This window comes from Hypanus sabinus, chromosome 9 (assembly GCF_030144855.1).
Source record: "Hypanus sabinus isolate sHypSab1 chromosome 9, sHypSab1.hap1, whole genome shotgun sequence".
NCBI classification, from domain to species: Eukaryota; Metazoa; Chordata; class Chondrichthyes; order Myliobatiformes; family Dasyatidae; genus Hypanus; species Hypanus sabinus.
In genome coordinates, this window is record NC_082714.1 from 137458929 (window position 1) to 137483210 (window position 24282).

Here is a 24282-nt window from a genome sequence, read left to right on the forward strand (position 1 = left end):
GGCATCCACCACAGTTTAGATTTTCTCAGCATATTTATGCAATCCTTGTGCATCAATTGTATGACCACATAAAATTCACACTTGTTGTGTTGTGCTCGAAGCCCATAATCTTCAAGTCTTTTAAACACTGCCTTGAGATTTTGAAGCTGCTCCTTGTCATCCTTACCAGTAACAATGATGTTATCCATGTAACACACAATGCCTGGGCAACTTTGCATTACCTGCTAAATAACTTTCTGCCAGAGTGCAGGTGCAGATGCTACTCCAAGTAGTGATAAAGCCCTTTCTGAGTGTTTATGGTGAGAAACACTTCGAGGTTTTCTTCCATCTTCATTTGTAGATAGGCCTCAGCTGTCCACTTTGCTGAAGTGTTTTCCTCCAGAAAGTTTTTTAAAAATATCCTCTATCCTGGACAAAGGGTATTGATCTACTTTCAGTACTGGTTAATGACAACTTTAAAACTTTAAAATCACCCAAGATCCTGACAGATCCATTCTTCTCGGCTACTGGGACCATGGCATTGCCCATGGTTTGTACTCAACCTTGGAAATAATTCCTTCCAGCTTTCATGCAATCTAGCTCACTGGCTACTTTATCATGGATGGTATCAGAAACTGCACAGTCTTTATAAAACTTGGTTGTGACATTTTCATGTAATACTACTTCATTCTTGATATGTTTGAGTTTTCCATTTCCATACCTGAACACTGCTGTGGCATCCTCCAGTACAATTCTTAATTCACTTTCAGTTGACTCCTTTGCAAGGGATGTGGCATGAAAATGATGGATGGATGTCCAATTAAGTTGTCTCAGCCACTCACAGACCCAGAATGTTAGCCCTCCTGTTTTTACCACATACAAGTCCAATGTGGCTTGTTGGTTATGGTATTTTATTGTTATGAAGGTAATTGCTATAGGATTTATCTTTTCTCCACTTTAAGTTCTTAGTTGGATATCTACAGGCTTCACTTCTTTGAAATAATAAAACAACAAAGCCATTATCCAATTTTATTTTAATTAATTTGCTGTTCCCTTCTGGTGTAAGCTGTCTTGCTTGCGTCCTGTTAGTTTTCTCTGTTAGTAAATCTCAAGGCTGCCCAGTCCTGTGTCACTCTCATCATTATCAAATTTTTCATCAACAGCATGAAGATTAGTGCTCTTTTTGAAACTGCAGCTTGATTTTTTTTCCCCTTTTTTACTTCCCTGTGCAGTTCCATTTATTTTTGTCTGCCAACATGTTCTTTATATATGTCCTACCTTGTTGCATTTTCTGCAAGTTTCAACTTTAAACCTGCGTTGGCCTGGTGTATGAGACACAATTTGTTCTGCCAGATCAGTTTCTGTTTAGATCCAGATGATGTATGTGAGCTCCTGCCACAGGTTTCTGTTGCATTCGTGACTGTAACTCAATTGTGCTTGTCTGCTGTTTCCATTGATACAGCATTTTCAGCCTCTCTTCTAAATGTACATTGTGCTTCAGTTAGGAGCTGATTTTGAACGTTCTCTTGTAAGATTCTACAAACTAAATAGTCTCTCAGTGCATCATTAAGTCCATTACTGAACTGGCAATGAACTGACAATTTCTTCAGTTCAGCCACATAAGCTAAAGTGGAGTCCCCTTCCTTTTGATTCTGCTTATGAAACCTAAAACATTCTGTAATCAGCAATGGTTTTGGTTCTAAATGTACCTGCGTTACTTTCATGATATCAGCAAAGCTTATTTTTCTCTGGTTTAGTTAGACCAGTTAAACTTCTCAGCAAATTGTGTACTATTCCCCCTATTGCACTCAGCAAAATTGGCACTCGTTTCTTATTGTCTATTCCATTTTCTTTAAAATACTGTTCAATTCACTCGGTATACATATTCCAGTTACCTCTTCTGCAATCTAATGTGTCTTTCTGATGTAGCCAGCCATTTCTATTTTCTTTTGTTTATTCTTATTATCACACAGTACCTGTGAATTTATGAACCCATGATCTTTGTCTGTTTTCGGCCTATATTTTAACTAGAATATCTCCTTTTCTGACGAATCTACATGTTCCACTTTTTAAAATACTCTCTGTTTCCACTTGCAAAGAGAAAAAAATGACTTGCTGTGCTTTAACAGGTAGGTAATCAGCTCAGGTTCATTAAAAAGTTACTGATTGCTACCGTTATGCTTTGTAACTTAAAAAACTCCTCAAAAGAAAATAACTGAGCCAGGAGAACATGTATGCTCTTTGCTTTTTACTTTTAGTGACGCCCAGTCTTATGACATGCTCGAATATGTCATTCACTTACTTCTTACATATAAACTGTAATGAATTTTGTAAACCACAAAGAATGCTGAATCAGACACAATATTTACAATATTACTGAAATATTAAATACACAACAAAGGGAAGGAAGGAGGTGGCTGAATAGTAAAGTGCAAGAAAGAGAGTTGGAGAGTGATAGAGGAAACATGGAAATTTGGGAATGGGAAATGTTGAAGGCAAAAGAAGAGGGTGTGTGAGTGAAAGAATTCATGGAGAAGGTGATAGCAATGAGAACGATTTCAGATGCCAGAAACTCTGTGAGAGAACAGGCATTTGTTTGTATGTTTACATATATAGGAGAACCTAGTCTTCAGTAATTTTGCAACAAGCTCTCACTCTGCATAGTCCATGCTGCTGCTGCTGGTATGGAACAATTATTTTACACTAACAGAAATGTGCACAGTTCTGAAGAAGTAGGTTTCATGTCTAATCCTGTCTACGCTTATCAGCTTGTCATTGTATGCAAGTAAATTTACTTCAGTAATACTTATGACAATTATTCCTTTGTGATTGTTTTACAGAGAAAAAGAGTGGAAGAAATCATAGGTGATGAAGCAGGGCTAACAATAAATCGAACCCTATAAAGGCAAAAAAGTCACTGCATTTGCTCCAGTTAACAGGACATCTAAGGACATTGTTTGTAACATATTTGCTCAGAATTAAACTTTTGAAGCTCAGCAGTGACTTACTCATTTCGATATAAGTAATAAAGCTATTCAAAAATACATTAGTATGTAATTATCAAAGGAGTTCAAAAATCAGTAGAAATTCATTATTTTGTCATTTTATTTGAATTTGTTTAACATCTTTTAATTGCCTGCTTTTAAAGTTGACCAATATCTGCATAACACAAGTAAATCTTACTAAACTTTGAAAGAACTAGAGAAATTATCATTGACCTGACAGTAAACTTGTTTTCATTTCAACACTGACTCTATTTTCCATCAGAAATTTACATAAAATGTAATTTAAAATTCTCACATTTTAGTCACAATTCAATGATATACAGAGGATGGAAAACTTGTTTTAACTTCTAGTTCTGACTTTGAATCCTTCCTACTTTATTTCTTTCAGAATCAAATGAATTTAATAGAAAATTGAGTTTATAATTGAAATGGTGCAAGACTATAGCTTGATCTTGTAGTTATATATGAAATTCTTCTGTTTGTTTCAGTAAATGAGATTAGCAACATTAACAAAATGAGAACCAGAAATTTCATACAAATTTGTTACTAATAATGCAGTTTAATTGTAAAGCCCAAAGATCAGGATTTCTTTCATAATTTGGAGACTGAAGAGACTGGGAATTTGGAGCAACAAACAAGATGCTAATGGAACTTAGTCAGACTTCATCCAACTCTTGTCTGTTATTTCATAATTTGCCTGGCTGCTGGTGTTTGCTTTGAAGTACTGAATCTCAGTTGCAGTAGAGAAGTAACAATATGTTTTAGGGGGGAAAGGAAAATGATTGAAATGGCTCACATCTAAGTCAATGCAGTATTTGCTTAATACCACTGCACATAAGCCTGGCTTCTCTTCTCAGTGGTGCAGTGCTCTATGTCATTATTTTAGCCTCCGTACTAATTGGACTTCTTAATGTACAATGATAGAATTAGTAAAGAATAACAGACCTGACTTGTCTCCAGCAAAGTCAGTGGCAGGGAAGCAGTCTGAATCTTTCACTTCCTCCTAATAACAGTAAGAATTAGCATGCCTCTTACATTTTTAAAATCTGTTGCATTTCATAATGCTTGTTCTCCTCTTACCTACTCCAACACCACCAGCATCCAAAATCTCATTTCCAAAGTTTTTCTCCCCTTACTTAATACATTTATCATCCAATTGATGGTAACTCAATGTTGCTTGGATATTCATTTCAAACACTCAGTCTAATATGAAATAGAAGATTACAGTAAATTGTTTTTTTTACAAAACTAACGAGATTTCTGCAAAGTATTTAAAATCTTTCATTCGGGATATATCTGTTACCCAAGTGTAATTTTATAATTTATTTCTGTACTTTCCTGTAATGAAGAAGTAAAATAACATTAAACATATTGTTAAAACTGCAAGATTATTGTGTTATCGGTTTTACCATTATGTTGTACTTCAAGCATAGATCAGGATACAGGTTTCCTCAAATTCTCACTTGGCTCTGACATCAAGACCATTTTTTTATACAGGCAGGCAATTCATAGGAAGGTTTATCAATTAATTTATCATAGAAACATCTATCCAAGGAAGAATTGTTTTGGTCCTGCGCTCTCCTTATGCAGAATAAAACCTATGTTTACATGGGCAAGTATGGTCTCCATTGAGTTGTGTGCCATTACAACTACATTAAATGGGTAAGCTTCAGAACAGATTTAGCATCGAAAATAGTGGGAAGCCTTGAACAGCAATGAGCCATGAGTGCAAAAAGAATTAAATTCTTCCACCATCAATAACCTTGTGACCTACAGTATTCGTAACTCCTAGCATTACAATTTCAATGACAGAACAGAACGGAATGTAGGGAGCAAGACCAGTTAGAAGTAACTTTCAAATCCTATCCAGCTAAAACAATGTTATATTTTCACCAGTGGCAACGCCATTCTTTGGACAGAGATGATCAATGCTGCAACAAACTGAACCCATTATAATTCTGTTATTCTGTCACATCCAATCATGAAAGGAAGTGGTAAATTAAATTGCTATAAAGAAAAACAGAAGGAATATCTTCATCCACTAAGATGGTAAACCATAACACTTAAAGAGTAAAGGAATGACTGAATCATGTTCAATCAGCATTGCAAGTAAGAATCTACCTTATCATTCGCCTGATGTTCTCGCTATAACACCAAACATATCAAAAAAATCTGACTGCACTGGGTAGAAGGAAGACTGCAAATCCCAACAATGTTATTTGTGGACAAAATTCAAGCTTCTGGTCATTTGTAACATTAATGTTGTTTGCTAAGTAAGTGCAAGATGATAATCAGCTCCAAGGCAGCCAAATTACCTCATCCTCATACCCAATGGTATTATCATTATTACGTTGTCAGGCCATGAACAACTTAGAAATTATTATTGATCAAGCAATTTAATGTACTAATTATATTAATCCTGTGGCTAGAAAAATAGTTATGCTTATTGTAGCAAATCACAGGTATTCTGACACCTATAGCCTTTGCATTATCTACAAGGTGCAAATCAGAACTGTGGTGTAAGACTTAGAATAGACTTTAATGAGGCATAGAAAATTAAAATCGTTAAACAGAATAAATAATGGAGGTAATTAAAGCAACTGAGAATAGACTTAAACCAATAAATAGGATTAAAGGAGAGATCAGAAGAAAACAGCTCACTAAGAGGATGATGAGGTCTGGAACACACTGCCTGAATGGGTGGTAGGGTCACTTTCAAACAGTACTTTTAGTTGGTTGTTGTTATACAAAGTGCTGCTCAGAAGTGATGGACTAATGTAGATATCTTGGATGATAACAGATTCTTCAACCCCAGTTTATCACATTTCCCTATAGATTATAATATAATATCTCAGACTTTTTTTTGTTATTATACTTCTCTTGGTTTTGAGCAGAAACTTGTCAATTTCTGCTTCTGCAATCAGCAAATTATATTTCTTGTTCGTGATGCAAAGTCCTGATTGCAGCAAGACCAACTATTGCTTTATTTACTGATATAGCAATATTCTCCAGCATCTGTGTACAGCAGGCTGAGGTGTCCCTCGCAGGAGATTGAAAAGGATCAGGGAATGTGTCTGATTAACAAAAAGGTGAAGCTTTTTGTATGGTGAGGTAAAATCTCTTATTCATTCAAACTAAGAGAATTTAATACCAGTCTACTCAATCTCTCTATTTATAATAAAGTCAAGTCAAGTCGCTTTTTATCGTCATTTCAACCATAAACTGCTGGTACAGTACACAGTAAAAATAAAACAATGTTCCTCCAGGACCCTGATGCTAAATGAAACAACACAAAACTACACTAGACTATGTGAGACAACTCAAGGCTACACTAGACTATGTAAAAACAGCACAAAAACTACACTAGACTACAGACCTACACAGGACTACATAAAGTGCATAAAACAGTGCAGAGCAGTACAATAATTAATAAATAAATAAATAATAATCAAGACAATAGGCACAGTAGAGGACAAAATTCAATATAATAATAATGATGTAGATGTCAGTTTAGACTCTGGGTATTTAGGAGTCTGATGGCTTGGGGATGAAACTGTTGTACAGTCTTGTCGTGAGAGCCTGAATGCTTCAGTACCTTTTGCCAGATGACTGGGGGGAAAAGAGTTTGTATGAGGGGTGTGTGGAGTCCTTCACAATGCTGTTAGCTTTGCGGGTGCAACGTGTGGTGTAAACGTCTGTAATGGTGGGAAGAGAGACCCACATCCTTTGGATTTGTCCAGTGAATCTTCACCACAGTCCCTCTAGGTCAAGTACACAAGGACACCAAAATGGCATACAATAATCCAAGTGCAATCTTATCAAGACCTTGTATAATTGTAATGAGAATTCCTTACTCCTAAGTTCAAGTCCTCTGGTAACAAAACAAAAGATGATTTACCCTCTTAATTATTTACTTTATCTGCCTGGAGGTCTTTCAGTCCAACAGGTCAATGCTGACCACAGCATCCTCTTTGCTGGTCCTAGTTGCCATAATTGACCCATAATCCTCTAAGCCCTTTCACTCTATGCACCTATTCAAATGCCTATTAAATGTTGCAATTGTTCTTGCTTTGACCATTTCCTCTGGCAGTTCATTCCAGTACTCACTCCCGTCTGTGTAAAGAGAATACCTCCCATTCCTCCTTTAAATCTCTCCTCCCTTGAATCTGTGTCTCTAATTTTGGAATTATTTAGCCTGAGAAAAAGATCCCTCATCTACAAATCCCTCATTCCTTGTGCTCCAGGAAATAAAGATCCAGCATGGCCAACCCCTCTCGATAATTCAGGACTTACTAGTTCAGCAGCATCTTTGGAAATCTTCTTTGCACCACCTCTAGCTTGACGATGTTCCTTCAACACGTATAATGTTTTATTTTAGTTGCTTATTTAATTGGGTTCTCTTTATCTAGGTTTAAGAGACGTGAAGATCTAATCATATTTTAGGTCATGCTTATGCAGAAATAGATAAAATTCTATAGGGTTCACAAACTTTCTAGAACCACTATCTAAGTTGAAATCAACTTGCCATTCCTTAGCCCATCTCCAGAACTGATCAAGATCTCATTGTAACCTGCTTAAGACCCTCTCATTTAGTATCATTAGTACACTTGCTAATTGTGCCATGAACACTTACATCCAAATCATTTACATAAATAATGACTAACAGAGGCCTGAGCATTAACTCTGGGGTAGTCACAGGCCTCTAGTTGGGAGATCAACCTTTAGCCATTGCCCTCTGCTTCCTATCATCGAACAATTCTGAATGCACTTTGCTAACTTGTCCTGAATTCCATATGACCTAATCTACAGTTCAGACTGTTACGCAGGACTTTGTCTATATGGACAACATCCACTACACCATATTCATCTATCCTCTTAGTTACCTCCCTCAAAATCTCCAATACATTTATCAGGCATGACCTCCCAAGCACAAAATCATTCTGACCATTCCCGATTAAACCTTGTTTATCCATCTGGTGGTAGATCTTGCTCCTCAAAATTCCCTCCATTTGAAGTCAGGCTCACTCTCCTGCAGTTCCCTGGTTTGTCCTTGTTACCCTTCTTGAACAGTGCAACAAGATTAGCCAACCTCCAGTCTTCTGGAGTTTCTCCAGAAGCTACCAACAAAGAAAATATCTCTACAAGGGCATCTTCAATTTTTTCCCTACCTCCCATAAGGTCCAGGAATACACTTGGTGAGGCCCTGGAGATTCACCAATCTTAAAGCATATCAAGGCTGCAAATTCCTCCTTCCTCATAATACACATTATGAACCAAGATCTCCCTACCTATTACTCTCACTTCTTTGGCATTCATGACATTCTCCTTAGTAAATACTGAGCATCAATATTATTTTTAAAACCTCAGCCATTTCCCGCAGTTCCACACATAGGCAGTCCTGAGAGACCCAGTCTCTCCTTGGTCACCCTTTCACTGTTAAAGTAACTGAAGAACCTCTTGGAATTATTATAATCCTGCCTGACAAATTCATGTCATACCCTCCTTTTGACCTCCTAATTTTCCTTTTAAGCCTGCTCTTAATTTTTTTTTGTATTCATCATCGGATTTATTTGCACCCAGCTACCTGAGCATGATCTATGCTTCCTTTTATTTCCTTTACCAGATTCTCGATATTTCTCACCAGTTAGAGTTCCTTGAACTTGATATGTTTACCCTTCACCCTAGCAGGAGCATGCTGCGCTGGACACTTTTAAAAACTTCCCACTTGCCAACTGTTCATCTGTCTTTAAGTGGAGTCACCCAGTTGGCTAGATCCTGCATTATGCTCTCAAAATTGGCCCTGCTCCATTTCAGCACTTTAACCAGTGGACCTGTTCTATCTTTTTCCTTAACTATGATAAAGCTAATAGAATTGTAGTCACTGGACCTAAAGTACTCCCCAGTGGCCTTTTCAGTTACTTAGCCCACTTCATTCCTTAAAAGGAGTTCCAATATCACTCCTTCCTCGAAACATAGCTTGAGGAAACCATCTCAGATGCACCACGCGAATTCCACCTCTTCCAGGCCAGTTGCAATCTGGGTGGCCCAGCCAATAACCAGGAAAATTGAGACGTCCTACTAGCACTACCCTACTATTCTCACAACTACATGCAATTTCCTGACCGATTTGTGTTTGAAATGTAGATTATGGCCAAAGGAAAAAATGGCTGGAATCATTGAGCACTTTAGTGCAAGAGTATTTATTAGGTGCATCAAAATCAAACTTCAAAAATATTAGCAAAAATAGCGAAAAGAAAACTACCAAGATTTATGAAAAGACACCTACCAGAAAACACAATAATAGCTCTATACCAGGGGTTCCCACCCTTTTTTATACCATGACCCTGCCATTAACCGAGGGGTCCATGGACCTCAGGTTGTGAGCACCTGCTCTATAGTACTCTTGTCAGTGTGAACTCCTAGCATCTAACTCTCACTGAGGGTGACAAACTAACTCCTTTTTATTTGGCACTAGGACATACAATCTTTAATTACCAACAAAATTAACTGCACATGAATTAGGACAGGATGCACCCCACAAGGCAATTACAATTATATTACAACATATACAGAAGAATCTACCTTAAACACAGTATACAAACAACATATACACATTTACAAATCCCCATTGCTAAAGAAATGGAATATTCTGCCATGCATGGCGGGAAAGCATGATAAAGCAAACCTGCCTGTATCAGCTTGGATTAGGGCCCATTATGAGAATATACAGGGGAAGATATTGAAGTGCGTGCACTCAGCGCAATGACCGCAGAATGACAAGGCAATGCTTGTGCATGTAAGGTATGCATCTGCCAAGTGTTCTCCATCACAGTCTGCCTCTCATGTTGCCACTAACATAGGTTTATATTATAGCAATGTCAAGGTGACCACCCTCTTCTTACTTCTAAATTAAGTAATAAAAGTCAATTCAGTTCAATTCAGTTCTACCCAAGTGACCTCACTAGATGATCCCATGAGAATATCTTCCCTAAGTACCATTGTTCTATCCTCCCTTATCTAAAAGAGCCCTCCATTCTTACCTAAGCCTTTCTCTCAGCCATGTTTTTGTTATGGCCACAATATCCCAGTTGGAACATCTCTGTTGGCCTTCTGCATCTTGTGACAAGCACACACTACTTCCTTGGAATATCAGCAAAACCCAATCTGTTTCTTTATAATAAATAGTCCACTTCTCTATTTCATAAAGTGGATTACCTCACATTTGTTCCAAATGCATTTCATCCACCATGTTCTTATCCATTCACTTAGATTACCCATAGTCCTTTGAAATTATTTAATGTCCTTCTCTGTGCTTACAATCCTACCTAACTTGAAAATAATTGTAGATCTGTTAACCCATGAAAAAAATATTGTGTGTGGTATATTTGCACTTTAATACATTTGCAGAAATTGTAGAATTGCAGAAATTTGGACTTGAATTTCTGTAACACAAAAAATTCTGCAGATTCTGAAAATCCAAAGCAACACACACAAAATGTTGGAGTAACTCGGCAGGTCAGGCAGCATCCATGGAAGTGAACAAACAATTGACATGTCAGGCTGATAATCTTCTTCAGGAGTGGAAAGGAAGGGGAAAGATGGCGGAATAAAAACGTGGGGGGAAGGGAGGAGGTTAGCCAAAAGATGAAGACTGGCAGGTGGGTAAGGAAAAGGGCTGGTGAGGACGGAACTTGACAGGAGAGGTGAACGGACATAGGAGAAAAGGGAACAGGGCGAGGTGATAGGCAGGTGAGAAGAGGTAAAATGCTAGAGTGGGGAATAGAAGAAGGGAAGGGTATGGGAAAAAAATTCTGCTGGAAGGGTAAATCCTCCTCTTATGCCATGATGAAACCATCCTCAGGGTGGAGGAGCAACAAATTATATTTCATCTGCATCACCTCCAACCTAAAGGCATAAATATCAATTTCTCCTTCTGTTAAGAAAAAAATCCCTCCTCCTCCATCCTTCCTCTATTCTCAATTCTGACCTCTTACCTCTTCTCTCCTGCCTATCACCTCCCGCTGGTGCCCTTTTTCTTATGGTCCACACTTCTGTCCTATCAAATTCTCTGTTCTCATGACCTTTACCTTTTCCACTCGCCTAGCTTTACCTATCACCTCTGGTTATCCTCCTTCCTCTCCCCATCCCTTTTATGGTGGTATCTTCCCATCTTTTTCAGTCCTGAAGAAGGGTCTCAGCCCAGCATGTCAACTGTTCGTTCATTTCCATGGGAGCTGCCTGTCCTGCTGAGTTCTTCCAGCATTTTGTGCGTATTGAATTTCTATGGCAGTTCTGGGTTTGTGGCATGTCCTTAGTGAAAGATCAGCTAAAGCACCTGAAGAACTGTTTAAGCATCATTACTATCCTCAATCAAATCAATGCAAATAAAATGTTTTTACTTAGAATGAAGTAAAAAAATAGTAGGCAGCAGATTATTGCTGAAAGAATGAGAGGAGTAAAGGGAAATGAGTGGAGTCAGAATCATACTTATTATCACTGACATACATCATGAATTGTGTTGGTTTGCAGCAGCAAATCAGTGAAATGCACAAAATATTACTATAATTGCAATAAGAAATTAAAAAACTGCAAAAAGAGCAAAAGTGAAGCAGTATTCATAGGTTCATTCATGGACATTCAGAAATCGGAGGATGGAAGGGAAGAAGCTGTTCCTAAAATGTTGAGTGTATGTCTTCTGGATCCTGTATCTCCTCCCTGATGGTAGTAATCAAAAGAGAGCATGTACTGGATGGTGGTGATCCTTAATGATGGATGCATCACCTTTTGAAGATGTTCCCATGATGGAGCTGGCTCAGTTTACAGTCCTGTCAAAGGGTTCCGACCTGAAACGGCCTGTACGCTTTTCCATAGGTGCTGCCTGGCCTGCTGAGCTCCTCCAGTGTTTTGTGTGTGTGTGGCTTGGATTTCCAACATTTGCAGATTTTCTCTTGTTTGTGATTGGTTTACAACCCTCTTCAGCTATTTCCAATCCTGTACATTGGTACCTTCATACCAGGCAGTGATGCACCTAGATAGAAAGCTTTCTATGGTACATCTGTATACATTTGCCTGAGTTTTTGGTGGCATATTAAATTTCCTCCCACCCCTAATGAAATATACCTGTTGCCATGCCTCCTTTGTAATTCCATCAATAGGTTGGGCCCAAGGCTGATCATCAGAGATGTTGACACCCAGAAATTTGAAGATGGAGTGGACACCAAGTTGACATTCAAACTTGAACTTGTAAATCAGATACCTGAACTAGGCACTGATTGTGACTGTGATTGTGATTAATGGGAATTCTAATGTAAAGGTAGAACTGGAATGGTGTTGTGTATCAATGCAAGAGGGATTCTTAAACTCATCTTCAGTAACTGTACGAAGAATTCCTAATAAGAAGGTAAGTTTGTGAACAAATAGGTGGAGTTTTCTGTATCAGTACACTACACTATTTCAGTTAAATACTGAATGATATCCTATACATATTGTCTTTATAAACATTGATTTAGAATGATTAAGTAACATGCATACTTTCCTCTGGAGAGAGAATTCATACCCCATTCAGGCAAATGATCATTAAATGGATGTGATTTATTTTGCAGACTCCTAAATATCTCAATTGCTTTGTTGTCACTGTTAAAAAAAAAAGTACTACTAAACTTTGAATCCAGGAATAGATTTTGTCTGTTGTCAATATATATAATCAACTAAAATAATTTGCTACCAAAATAATTGATTAAGTAATATGAAGTATTTACTTTGAATTGCATAGGAGTTATTTTCACAAGCAGCGTGAGTTAAATATGCTACAGCATGATAAATGAGTAAGAAGTTCCAGGATTCGATTTCATTGCCTGTAAAACAGTGAGTCAAATTCCACTCAGCATTATTTATGAGTAATTGGAATATCATGTGAGGGACAAGTGTGCAATTAAATGCAAATATAAAAAGATACTGAATTGCTATTCAGTCATTAATCTAATTCTAATGATATATTGGTTGCTGCTCATTACAGTCATGCCTGAATGGTATGAGGTTGTAGTGTTTGCATACAAATTAAATGCACTTCCTTAACCAGATCCAAACAAACATTAAGATTCCCTTACATAAGGACTCTATTCCAGCCTCCAAAGACAACGCTAAAGCCCATCAACCATATGTGGAGTTAGATCAGAATCGTCGCATCCCAATTCAAAAACCTTAAGGATTGTTTTCACCACTAAAAGCATATATTTTATCCCAGTGAGAAACCACCAGATTTTTGACCTCTCGGTACATATAATGGAGCATAAGAAAAAAAAAATCTACAAATATGAAAATCTGAAACAAAACAAAAAATATTGGAAGTATTCATGAGCTCAGACAGCAGCTGTGGAAAGAGAAGAGTGGTTAGCATTTTAATTTGAAGAAATATTGTCAGAACTAAATTTCTTTAGATCAAAGTTCATCAATCTGAGATGTTATTGTTGGTCTTCCCTACACAAGACAATCATATCACCTCCACTCTTTTGCTGAAAAAATACAGGATGAACTGTTTGTCATTTAACCTAAGAAGAAGACTATTCATAAAATTCTCTAATGTCAAGTATGGAAAATTTTGCTAAGTATGGAAAAGTCATTCATCCAGAAAATTTTATTAATGTTAATTTTTTTCAGCTGCTAAGTACAGGAGCGATTCCTTCAAAGAGCAGAAATTGTAAGGTGCTGTAGGTAAATCTGTTTGTGTCTGCAGAAAGAAGAAAATGCAGAAGCTGGAATGAAAAGGAACTCAGTGGCACAAGCAGCAACTTTGTGGGAGAGGAATTGTCAAAAATGCTTCTACCTCCATAGATGATTTTCAACAAATTGAGCTCTCTAGCAGTTTGTTTTCTGTCCCAGTGTCTGTCTGAAAATGGATGTCTATTTTAGCAAACTCATGGTGATAGATGCCAGTTTCTTGAGTAACTGCATCAAAGATTAACTTAAAGCAGGAAGTATTGCTTTCACTTTGAAGAAAGAATAACTATGAAATAAACTTTCTAATGATTCTACTTGACAAGTATGGTAATTGTTATAATATACTTACAGTAATCTTACTGAAAATTCCTATAAATCTGTGTTCTGAATGATTTAGCATCTAACTTATGATTAGTATATTTAATATTTCAGTAATATTTGAACAATATTGTAAATGTAAATGTATTGCTTGATTAAGCATTCTTTGTTTGTTTACATATTTCATTACAGGTTATATGTAAAAGGTACGTGAATTTCATATGCCATTAGGTCACCACGTCATATATGAGCACCTCACTAAAAGAAAAGTAAGTGGACCTGTATCCCTGGTCCTGTGTTTTTCTTTCATTAGTTTCTGGAGTAAAAAATCGAGTTCAAAAGAAGCACAGTACATTCTCGTTCGAAGGGGGAAAGAGACATTCGAGTTGAAGAAAGGCAGAAAACAGACAATATTCACTGCTTCATAAACAGAGAACACCAGGTGATGATAATAATAATAATAATAAAACAGAAATGGACGGCTGCATGGAGTCATTCAATTGCACAACAGATGACTGGATGATGCATACTGAACAAATTGAGCAGGATTTTATAGCAAATGGAATAGTCAATGAGAAGCGAGTACCAGTTTTGCTTAGTGCAACAGAGGAAAAAGCCAGTTTGCTTGGGAAGTTTAACTGCTCCAACAAAACCAGCTGAAATGAGCTGTTCTGCCAGTATGAATGAAATGTAGGAACAGATTTAAGGAAGGACATTCTTGCTATTGAGGGAGTGCAGCGTAGGTTCACAAGGTTAATTCCCAGAATGGCGGAACTGTCATATGTTGAAAGATTGGAGCGACTGTGCTTGTATACACTGGAATTTAGAAGGATGAGAGGGGATCTGATTGAAACATATAAGATTATTAAGGGATTGGACACACTGGAGGCAGGAAGCATATTCCCACTGATGAGTGAGTCCAGAACTAGAGGCCACAGTTTAAGAATAAGGGGTAGGCCATTTAGAACAGAGATGCTGAAAAACTTTTTCACCCAGAGAGTGGTGGATATGTAGGATGCTCTGCCCCAGAAGGCAGTGAAGGCCAAGTCTGTGGATGCATTCAAGAGAGAGTTAGATAGAGCTCTTATAGAGAGCGGGGTCAAGGGATATGGGGAGAGGGCAGGAACAGTGTTGTGTATGATCAGCCATGATCACAGTGAATGGTGGCGCTGGCTAGAAGGGCCGAATGGCCTACTCCTGCACTTATTGTCTAATGTCTATTGTCTAAAGCCATTGTTTATTGAAGATTTAGGTTTTGTAAGTGGAATCAAAAGGAAGGGGAGTCCATTTCAGTGTACATTACTGTTATGTCTTTTGTGATATATTTCTAATTACTAGATTTCACTGCTTACTTATGGATTCACAGCTGTTGTTGATTACTCTTTATCAAGTTATTAAGCAATTAGCTTTTGTCATCAGGTCAGCCACTTTATATCTTTGTAAATTTCATTTAGTAGTTAGAAGCTCTTGTTAGAAGACAAAGGGATTTCAATCAATATTTGAATCTGCCTTTTGTTAGACTACCGACAAGTAGTTTCTTTTCTCACCAGTTCCTTGTGTTGCTGAACAATAAAACCACCTTCAAACTGCAACTAAGGAGGACAGAGATTTCCCTATCTGTCCAGTGTAAGAAAATGGGGAAACTCTCCAGAAAGGGCAGAACAGTAAAAGGACACTTTCAACACCCATGGTGGATAAGATATTGATTTTGCAAACTTCCACATGACATAAAGCTAAAATGTCTACAATGCAGAACAGAAGTGTGTTCATCTAGACCGGGGATCGGCAACCCGCGGCTCCGGAGCCACATGCGACTCTTTTACCTCTGTGCTGCGGCTCCCTGTTGCTTTGGGAAATAATTGGTCTTTTGCAGCATCCGCGCCCATGGGGGCCAGGTTGAGGGAGGCTTAAAAGCAAGGCTGTTTAGTTCGAATAAAGTTATTCGACTGCAGTTTACTGACTGCGTGAGCACACCGCTACAACGTGTTTATATCGCTATTAATATACGTCACCACTGCCAATACCTGACACCCGTCAGTGCGCGATTTCTTTAATTTTTCGATCCAAGGTAGGCCAACTATGGAGAATTCTAAAAAAAGAAAAGTGACTGAAGAAAACAGAACGTTTAATGATACGTGGACAGATTCATTTGCTTTCACTGTTGACGAGACTGGTTTACCGGTATGCTTAATATGCAATGAGAAACTAGCAAACAACAAAAAGTCAAATGTTGCAAAGCATTTCTAGAATAAACACGCAGCCTTTGCTCAAAAACATCCGGATGGAGATGAGAGAAAAAAAGCCGTTTCGGAACTGATGCAGAAGGTTGATCTGAGCAAAAATCATTTCAAGCAATGGATGAAGTCCGGAAAACCAACGACATACACTAGTTATATTGCCGCTCAGGAAATAGTCAGGCACGGGAAGCAGTTTACAGATGGTGAATATATAAAAGAATCTTTCATTAAGATTTCAGAACATCTATTCACGGACTTTAAAAACAAGAGTGAAATTGTGCAGAAAATCAGGGATATGCCCCTGTCTGCAAAGACTGTCAAAGACAGAACCATAAAAATGGCAGAAGACATCACAAGATAGCAAATTAAAGACATCAATTCAGCTGTGGCCTACTCGATTGCCTGTGACGAGTCTAAAGACAAAGGTGATATTGAACAAATAGCATTGTTCTGCCGGTATGTAAACTCTGCCGGGCCACAGGAAGAACTGATTGAGTTGATACCTCTAAAAGACCAAACACAGGGGGAGGACATCTGTGAGGCTGTCTTGAATTGTTTAAGAGCCAAATGAATAAAGACTACCCACCTGGTGTCAGTAGCTACTGATGGGGCACCGAATATGACGGGAACGCACAAGGGAATTGTGGCTTTACTGCAGAAGTCGCTGGACAGAAAGCTGCTGATTTTTCACTGCATCTTGCACCAAGAGGCACTGTGCGCTCAAACATTTCCTCCAGAATGCACAGAAGTAATGGATGTTGTCATTCAGATTGTCAATAAAATAATGGCAAAAAGTTTAAATCACCGTCATTTCCGTTTGTTACTGGATGAGCTGGAAAGCGCATAATCTGATCTCCTGCTGCACAACAAACTCCGGTGGCTATCCAGAGGGGAGGTGCTGAAACGCTTTGTCGCGTGTCTGGAAGAAGTGAAAACTTTCCTGGGCAGCAAAGGGCTGGAAAAGCTACACTTCATGGTAGACATGACAGCGCACCTGAACACGCTGAACACAGCTCTTCAGGGGAAAGGACGTACAGCCCTACACATGTTGGAGGAGTTTTGGCATTCGAGCGCAAGTTGACAGTGCTTGCCGAGATTGACAGAAAGGCACTTTGTCTCACTTCCCCAATTTGAGAGAGTTCAAACAAGGTCACGACATGATAAGTTCGGAGTATTTACATTCTGCAATCATCGCAATGCAAACATCGTTTGGGAAACGCTTCTGTGAGTTCAGAGAGGAAAAACACATTATCCTTCCCGGTCACTCCCCCAAGCATCGATTCATCTCTACTGAATATGACTGCATTGGCAGGTGTGAGTAAACCTGATCTTGAGATGGAACTGGCCGAAATAGCCGACAAAGACATATGGGTGTCCAAGTTTAGATGCTTGACAGCAGACCTTGAAGATGTTGCCCGTCAGAAGGCCGTTCTTGCTCAGAATCACAAATGGAGTGATATTAAAAACCTCCCTAAACCGGACAAACTTGTGTTCGAAACATGGAATGCTATCCCCGACATTTATGTAAACATTAAAAAGTATGCGCTTGGAGTCCTGTCGATTTATGTATGTGAGCAGGTGTTCTCCAACATGAACTTTATTAAAAACAAACATCGTGCACGCCTCACAGATGACAGCTTGCGATCCTGTGTAAAGCTGAAGGTGACGTCATACAGCCCTGATGTGCAGATGCTGTGCGCTGAGGTCCAGGAGCAGAAATCCCATTAAATATGATACATATTTTAATTGCCTATTATTTTAGGAATATTCATATTTTTTCATTGTTCAGTGAAATAGTCCTTTTATTTTTCAGGTTGACAGCTGGCTGACGTTATTTTTGGTTTGCTGCTGGCGGAAAATTTAAGTTCAGCGTTTTTCATAAATACAAGAAGAACTCAAATAGACGTTGAGTATTTTACTTAAAAGTAACCTTCAACCCAACGTCTTTTTTTCGGAGTTCAAAATGTTTTTGTTGCATGCAGAAATGTAATTTCGTTTTCTCTGCAGGAGTTCATCAATTTCATAAATGCAACACATTATAGTTTGTTTATACATAGCATAAAGGCAAAAAAAAACGTTGTATGCAGTGTTATTTCATTTTAAATGTCAAACGGGTTTTGCGGCTCCCAGTGTTTTCTTTTCTGTGGGAAACGGGTCCAAGTGGCTCTTTCAGTGGTAAAGGTTGCTGACCCCAATCTAGACTGTCTAGCAGATCTGCAGCAAGTACGGCGGTGCTGGAAACCCGTGCAAGGGCTGAAGCAGTGCTAGTCAAAGAACCATTTGCAAGAAGAGGAATTGATAACAAAGTAGATTTCACCCACCTGGAAGCCACAGTGAAGGCATGGCAGCATGAAAAGGAGGTGGAAGCGACTTTAGCCGAGGCCACAGTCTTTGAGGTGACCATGGGGCAGCTTGCTGACAACGACGACGTCAGATCAAACTCACCAAGTCAATCAATCGGCTGAGAGGATGACGAAGTATGTTCAAGAACAGTCTGCTTATGCTTATGCCCAGCCTCAGCAGACATGGTAGACCTAGACAGAAGGGTGGCTCCTCTTGCTCAGGACAAGACCCTGCAACTTGACTCCTTTTACTGCAACAGGACAGAATAGAGACCACCTCCCTCACATGTTTACACTTACACCGAACAGGCAGTTATCTCAAAACATTCAATGTCTGGCCACTGATTTACCTATAGAAATGAAGGAGGCATGCAGCCACGTAATAGTAGACCCCAGGCCTCTTATGTACCATGGCATAACACAGGTAGTGATGCTGCTCAGCCTCCTGGTAAGGTGCACCACACCCCCAATGAACCCCAACATAATCATGGTGTGTCAGAATTGTGATGTTTCTCGCCTGTCATGACCTGCTGACAGTCAGACTCACCAAATCCGATGATAAGCCAGAGAACTGGCCTGGAAGTCTGCATTCTCCAACGCCACTGAAGACCTCAGCCTCAAGCTGAGTGAAGAATTTGAGCTGCTGGTGAAGTGGCTCAAACCACATCTGCTGAGCATCCAAGCAGATTAAGGTCAGTTCACATCACACACACCAGTTCTGGCCTCAGTTTAGTCTGACAAAGACTGTAAGAGTGTTAGGGATCTTCAAGGGCAATGGAGTCTGCTCTCTTCATAGAAATCGAGTCTTCCCCAACATTTCTAGCAGTGAGTCCAAATGTCTGCGAGACCTAGGAGACCAGCTATCCGAGTTGGAAACAGCCAAAACCAAAGGCTACTTATGCGGCTTGTCTTACTTCAACACTGTACAAGAAATTTGTCCAATCTTGGAGAAACTCCCCTTTAATCCACAGGAGAAATGGATGTCAGAAGGAACCAGATACAAACTGGAAAAGGGAGTCACCTTCACACCCTTCTCCTCATTTTCTAGTTTTATCCAGGATGAAGCCAGAATGAGGAACAACCACAACTTTATCCTGACTGTCTTTGGCTCAGCACCACTTAAATCACAGAAACCTGTTAGGGACAATCATGGTGCTCAAAACTGAAATGGACAATGCTGTCCAAAAGGATTATTCTAAAATGTCAGAAGATCCTCACAAACAGTGCCCTCTACACTGGAAATTGCACCCTCTCCAAAAGTGTAGAGGCTTCTGGAAGAAACCTCTAGAGGAGCGAAGAGACCTCTAAAGAACACTCCATATGTTTCTGTTGCTGTTCTTCAACCAGATACCGGGTGAGGGACTGTAGTGCTGTCATCCAGTGCTCTGAATGTGACAGTGATATTGCAACTCTTCATATTGGCCCACCTCCCTGGTCTGTGTAGAAAAGCACAAGTATCTCCTTACATTATGGCAGGGGGTGGGGGACAGATGAATTCCCTTCCTCTCTAGTTGCCACCTCTTCCTGTACTGAATTCTGTGGGGAGAATTCCACCAGTAAGTTATGTTTAAGGATCTGCCTGGTTAATGTTTACCCAGAAGGCCACTGTGAGAAGAAGATGCGGATATATGTTGTCTTGGATGATCAAAACAATAAGTCTCTAGCTAAAACATCTTCCTTCAGTGTCTTCAACATAACCTATTGTGCCTTACCTTATACAATTAAGACATGTGCAGTGATGGTTGGGCAAAGAACAAGAGGCTTTATTGTTAAATCTGTTGATTAAAAGACTCATTTAGCTCTCCCCATGTTTATGAACTTCTGGACAATGGGAAAGAAATCCCCACTCCAGCAGCAGTGACTCACTACGTCCCTAGCTAGCGAGATGCCATCACTCAGCCCAAAGGCTGAGATGCTGCTCCTGCTAGGAAGCTACATCATAGAGGAACACAAGGTACTCCAGCAATATAATGGACCTCCAGGTGCTCCTTTGGTACAGAGGTTAACACTTGGGTCTGTCATTGTAGAAGACATCTGCCTAGTGAGTGCAAATAAATGCTCTCATGTGAAGGTCTTCAGAACTAGAATTCTAGAAAATGTGCACCCCAGTGTCATGACTCCCTGGCATAGCAGCGTCCATGTCAGGGACAGCTTTAGCCAGTCCTGCCAGACTCCCATCTCTCCCACCATGACCTTGCAACAAAAAGGTTTGACAAGCAACACGGTAAGCATGTGCGAATCTGTCTTTGTCCATACAAAGGATGACTACAAACCAGCTCCATCAATAGATGACCTTACTTTCCTGAGGGTGATGGAAAACAGGTTCCATCAAGACAGCACAGACAGCTGGGTGACACCACTACACTTCTGTAACCTCCGACGATGCCTCTCAAACAACTGTGAGCATGCAAGCAGGCACTTCCCTTCACTTACACATGTGCTCAAGAAACGTTCGAAAATTACTTAGGATAAAAATGAAGAGTATAAATGGAAGAATAGACTGCTGGAAAATGATTGCAATGTGAATTCTGGTTCCAAATCTGTAAAAGTGTAGACAGTATTTTAAGTTTGTATGTATTCTAGATTTGTTTTGGATTCTCTGTTGTAACTTTGATATAATCTAATTGGCTTATTCCAAAGTTGGGGTCAGTCATCCCTCTGGATGGACAGAATGTATTTTGAATTCAGTTGATGATCCTATTATTCTTTAGTATTTGACTGTGATATCCAATTGATCAGGAGGATGACTCTGTTAAACATTTTTTTTATGAAAGCCATGAGTTAAGTTGTTGGCATATTTTACAGATACCAGCCAGGAAGTTTTACATCTTTCCTGATGTATCCCTAATTACCAGATCTCACTGCTTACTTGTGGGTTCACAGCAGCTGCTGATTACTCATTATCGCATTGTTAAGCAATTAGCTTTCACCATCAGGTTGGCCATTTTATATTTTTGTATATTTTATTTAGTAGTTAGAAGCACTTGTTAGAAGTTGAAGGAATTTTAATCAATGCTTGAATCTGTCTTTCATTAGAATGACGAAAAGTCTTGTCTTTTCTTATTTTTCTCAGTTTTTAGCATACTGTAATGGTGAATAATAAAACCACCTTCAAACTGCAGCTATGCAGGACTGAAGGTTACATATCTGCCTAGCTTAACAAAGGGCAAAACAATGGCAGTTGAAATCACTGTATCAATGAAAACTGCAGCCAGAGATTCAATAGAGTTGCAATTAGGAATGAAAGAGAACATGAACAAAATTTCAATGTCTAAACAGAAACTGACCTGGCCAAACAATTTGTATTACTGTTGTGGCGGGGGTTCACATACACCAGACCTATGCAGGTTTAAAGGTGAAACCTGCAGAAAATGCAAAAAAATAGGACACATAGAAAGAGCATATCCTACAGACAAAAGCAAGTGGGCTGCATAGGGAAGAGAAACTATAAAAAGGTTAAGTTGCAGTTTCAAAAAGTGTATTAATCTGCATGCTGTTGATGATAAATCCTGATTATGTTGAGAGTGACATAGGACTGGGTGGCCTTGGGGTTTACAATTTAGGAACTACAATAGACAAGCAATATGACTTACACCAGAAGTGACTGGCAAATTAAAAGTGAATTGGACACTCATTCCACAAAATGAGTGTTTGAATAGTGTTGTGGTAGTTGACGACTTAATCCTATGCCACTCTGTTAGCAGCTCCCACATGGAAGGAGTTCACATATTGTACAAGCACTGTTGCCAATAGAGTGCACTTGAGTAGTCTGCATTCTGCACTCTCTCTCTCATAAACAATTACAACATGGTGTCAGAGGTGGTTGATCATTGATGAATTTGGGCTACAGACCAAAGGAGACTACCAACAAGAAAGAATTTGCGGTAAGTCTGTTTTTGTTTGTACATTTCTGTGGGAGTTGTCCAGGAACTTGTCAGCCTGGACTGCTTATGCTAGTTTATTAAGTGATCTAAGAACAGGCAAGATTGTGAGGCAATGCCTTCGAGCTGCACCCAAAAGGGGATACATTGTAATCATTTGTGGGCCATTAGCTTGGGGATGTGCACAAAGATACAGACACAGCAGAGAAGTCAGAGAAGTCAGTCAAACTCTCAGAGAGAGAGGACTATTGTAGCCAAATAAATAAAACAATAATGAAATAAACAAACAGAAAAATGGAGCAAATGCCTGCATACCTATGTCCATTTACCTAATAAAGCCACCTGAGACATTTGATTTCTTTAAACCAGGGGACTTTGAGAGATGGCTCAGATGCTTTGAGAGATTTAGGGTCGCAAGCAATTTCAGTCAGGCTTCAGAAGAGCAGCAAGTAAGCATACTGATATACTGCATGGGTTACAAAGCAGATGACATCATGGGTGGATTAGGACTGGCATGCTCAGGAAAAGGAGTACAACACAGTGCAGGGCAAATTCAAAGAATATTTCACAAGAAAGTGAAATGTGATATATGAGGAAACAAGGTCTAGACAGAAAGACTACAGAAAGAGGGAACAGCAGAGCTCAGCTCAAAAGAGCCAGACACGCAAAACAAAGAGCAGGTAAAATGTCTGACCACAGGAGGGGCAGCAAGCCTCCATTCTGTGTCAAAGAGCTCCATCCAGTAAAAGAAGTGATACGTCACTATTGCAAAGGAGTTGGCCGTTAGCAAAGCCAGAGTCATTCAAAAACAGTTCTTCAGGAGGTCAAACAAAACTATGATTCAGATGAAGAGAGGATTTTCCTTGGGGCTCTAGATTCAAACAGACAAACTGGTGTACGATGGTTTAGTTGCAAAATGAAGCAGTGACATTCAAAATGGACACTGGGGCAGATATCACAGCCATCCCTGAATGTCTGTTCACAGAAAGAGTGAAGAAAACAGGCATTATGCTAAACCCAGAAAAGGAAGTGCTCATGAGGCCAGAGAAACATAAGCTCAATGTGAAAGGAATAAGAAACAGTTAAGAGAGGATTTCTATATTGTTCAGAGTCTCTTCATACTTCTACTGGGACAACGTGCCATAAAAAGAAATTGAACTGTGGTAAATTCTGTATACCCGTCTGGACACGCCCCTCTGCTGACTGCTCCTGTGGCTTCTCGCACAGACCCCTGTAATAAAGGCGATTGGGCACTGCTCCCCCCCCCCCCCTGTCTTCGACATGTCGTGCTCTCTTTTCGCTATTAATAAAAACTGGGAATTATTGATGGTGCATCATGAACCTTATTGCAAGGTTGGGTTTGCTAGACTATGTTCAGTAGTAGAAGTACCCGAAGTTGATCCTGGGGTACTGAAAGACAAGTACTTTATCCAGCTGAGGCCAGGGTAGAGACACCATTCTCCTTGACCACAGTAAGCCATATAGCACTCCCGTTGATGAAAAAAGCCAAAGCTGAACTTGAGAGAATGAAGGCACTTGACATCATAACTAGAGTGAATGGACCTACTGACTGGTGTGCAGGCATTGTTCTGGTTCCCAAGCCAGATGGCACAGTGAGGATCTGTGTTGAGCCAGCAAACCTGAATAATCCAGTCAGGTGGGAGAAGTTTATTTTGCCCTCTGTTGAACACACATTGGGTATGCTGGGTAAAGCACAGTCCTTCAACAGACTAGATGCAAATCTGGCAAACCTGTTTAGCTCCTGAGTCACAGAAGCTCACAATCTTTATCACACCATATGGAC

The 24282-nt window shown here is 39.4% G+C and overlaps 1 protein-coding gene across 2 annotated transcripts in view; it reads left to right on the top strand.

Moving 5' to 3' along the window:
• Nucleotides 1-4363, top strand: part of LOC132399842 (protein LKAAEAR1-like) — a 36631-nt gene extending 32268 nt beyond the window's left edge. For both annotated transcript variants that reach the window (XM_059980665.1, XM_059980664.1), the window contains one exon: nucleotides 2820-4363. In XM_059980665.1, coding sequence (XP_059836648.1) covers nucleotides 2820-2882 — 63 coding nt within the window. In that variant the 3' untranslated portion in view covers nucleotides 2883-4363. The remainder of the gene's footprint in view (nucleotides 1-2819) is intronic.
• Nucleotides 4364-24282: the final 19919 nt, after the last annotated feature.